The sequence below is a fragment of the Cyclopterus lumpus genome, chromosome 3, assembly GCF_009769545.1.
Source record: "Cyclopterus lumpus isolate fCycLum1 chromosome 3, fCycLum1.pri, whole genome shotgun sequence".
Classification (NCBI taxonomy): domain Eukaryota; kingdom Metazoa; phylum Chordata; class Actinopteri; order Perciformes; family Cyclopteridae; genus Cyclopterus; species Cyclopterus lumpus.
In genome coordinates, this window is record NC_046968.1 from 29,042,297 (window position 1) to 29,044,796 (window position 2,500).

Genomic DNA, 2,500 nt, shown 5'->3' on the forward strand with positions numbered 1-2,500 from the left:
AACCCACAATGCTTTGCACTATCTCATTCCGCCCCCCCCCTTGTTTTCTTCTCCAGGGGACCAATCAGATCTGGGCTACAACTCGCTGTCCAAAGAGGAGGTTCGGAGAGGAGAACCCGGAGCTCAGGAGGCCAAAGACGACAAGAAGGAGAGCGACTGCAGCTCCCGTGAGTCCATCTCACATGTCTGCTCCTCCTGAACGATACATGATGGGCCTCCTCTTCCTCTTCCTCCTCCTCTTCCTCCTCCTCTGAGGTTTCTCAACATCAAAGCGGTTCAGTCGCGAGTTCCTTTTTTAGGAGAGGCAGCTCATGCAAAAATCATCGTTTTTCATGCACCGGTCGTTCTATTTTTATCACGTAACGCGTCTTCTTTTAGACTCGTGGAAAGAAAACTTCCAAAATGCAAATTTGTGTTTTTTAAACAATATTTGTTCTATTTACATCCGGAGATTTCTCCTAAATTCACCACAAGTCATCATTAAATAATGTCTCATTAGCATATTTAAACACAACATTTCAGAAAACTTGTAACTCCTCCTCTTAGTGGTGAAGTTTCATGTGATATCTATGAGGTCATGTTTTGACCCTATAACACAATAACTCCTCTTAATGTGCCTCAGTGTCGGAGACGGAGAGCACCAAGGGGAGCAAGGACCTCCTCCCTCAGCTGGACCAGGAGGCTCCTCCCTCTTTCCGGCCTCGGGGCATCGTACGCAGCAGCTGTCCGTACGACGAGGCCTCCTGCAAACCCAAGAGCTCCGTCAGCGCAGGTGAAGGAGAGAGGAGGTTTCACAGAGACGTTGCTCGTCGTTCAACAGCCAATTTACTGATTGGATGTTTCTGATTATCTCCCCCCCCCCCCGTCTCTCAGGCCATGTTGCGGGGCTCCTCTTCACCTCCTCCCTGGATGAGATCGGGGAGGTCCACACCAACCCTTTGCTCCGGAGGCACAAGAGCGCTCTGGAGGAGGTGGTGGTCCTCGGCCTGGGCATGAGCCGGGGGGAGACCGACCCGGACAAGATCGCCGGACACCTCGGCGCGGACGTCAAGATCCTCTCCGGCACCGACTTCAGGAAGAGGCCTCGCTCGCTGGCTCTGGGCGGGACGGACCACAGGGAGGAGGACGAGGAGGGGCGGGACTCGAGCGACGAGGACAGAAGTAACACGGACGCCATTTTTGATTTGGAGGATCTGGATTTGGATAAACCGAGCGGCGGCGGCGGCGGCAGGTCCCACAAGAAGCCCGTGGAGCGCAGCGCGAGCTACGGCGGCGTGAAGCGCACGGGCATCCAGACGGGCGACGACCCGCTGTCCCTGCTGGCGGCGGAGTGTCAGACGGACGAGGACCGGGACCCGGAGGGCGACGAGGCCGGGACGCCGAGCGCCCGCGGGCACCTGGCCCGGGAGATCGAGCTCTACATGAACCACATGGGCAGCCCGCTGAGCAGCCGCACGCCCAGTCTGGACCTGCAGGACCTCGCCGGCCCGCCCCTCCTCCACCCGCTCTCGGCCCCCCGCCGGGCCAGCCTGCCCCACGGCTCCCCCCTCAGGGCGGCCGGAGTGACGCGCTCCCGCACCTTCCAGCCGCCATCGCCCTCCCGCCCCGTCCCGCGCCAGCGTCTGCTGTCCTCGCCCTCCTGCCGCAGCTCCGGCGCCACCACGCCCAGCGCCAGCCCCCGACCCAGCCCCCGACCCAGCCCCCGACCCAGCCCCTGCAGGGACCGGGCGGACCGGCTGAGCCTGGCGTCGCCTTCGCCCTCCTCCTCCTCCTTCGCTCTGGACACTCTGCTCACGCCGTCGCTCGACGTGTTCAAGACCAGCGTGTTCTCCGCTGGGAAGGGCGTGGCAGAGAAGGCGAGCCGCTGGTACTCCCGTCTCGCCACATACACCACGCCCACCAAGGTACCCGTCGAGGTGTCACGGTTCCTCTGCGTACTGCAACGTCTCGGACAGTATACAGAGGAAGCAACGCTAAACCTTTCTTATTGCTCATTGCACACACACACAGCTGTATTGCCGCACTCTTGCCGCACCGAGCTCCTCTTCCCCGTCGCTACTGCTCCTTTTGAGGGAAGACGGACACACACACACACACACACACACACACACACACACACACACACACACACTGATTAGACCTAGTCCCAGCACCGTTCCCTGAACCACACCCCCACTCCACCCACTCTGCAGCCGAGCCTAACCACACCCCTCTGCCACATTAGTTTCCCTGGTTACAGTAGTCATGGCGACTCCTCTGGTTGTATAGAAGTCTATGATTCATGTGTTAAAGCTGCATTCTCTCTACTTTTGTGATGCAATGCAAATATGTTTATATATTTGTGGCAGATGGACTAAAAGCTGCATAACCACTGGTGGGATTGTATTTGAGCTTTGTAACTGTGGCTTTCACTATTACGCTCTCATATATATATACACAGTATATATAATAAATGTAGGCATGCTGCTGCCATCTGGTGGCTTGTTGAGTGTCAGTACCT

At 57.6% G+C, this 2,500-nt stretch overlaps 1 protein-coding gene across 1 annotated transcript in view; it reads left to right on the forward strand.

Moving 5' to 3' along the window:
• LOC117728869 (C-myc promoter-binding protein-like) overlaps window positions 1–2,500 on the forward strand; it is a 65,116-nt gene that overhangs the window by 48,578 nt on the left and 14,038 nt on the right. Inside the window, exons 21-23 of the mRNA XM_034529797.1 lie at window positions 57–167; window positions 623–772; window positions 874–1,904. Coding sequence (XP_034385688.1) covers window positions 57–167; window positions 623–772; window positions 874–1,904 — 1,292 coding nt within the window. The remainder of the gene's footprint in view (window positions 1–56; window positions 168–622; window positions 773–873; window positions 1,905–2,500) is intronic.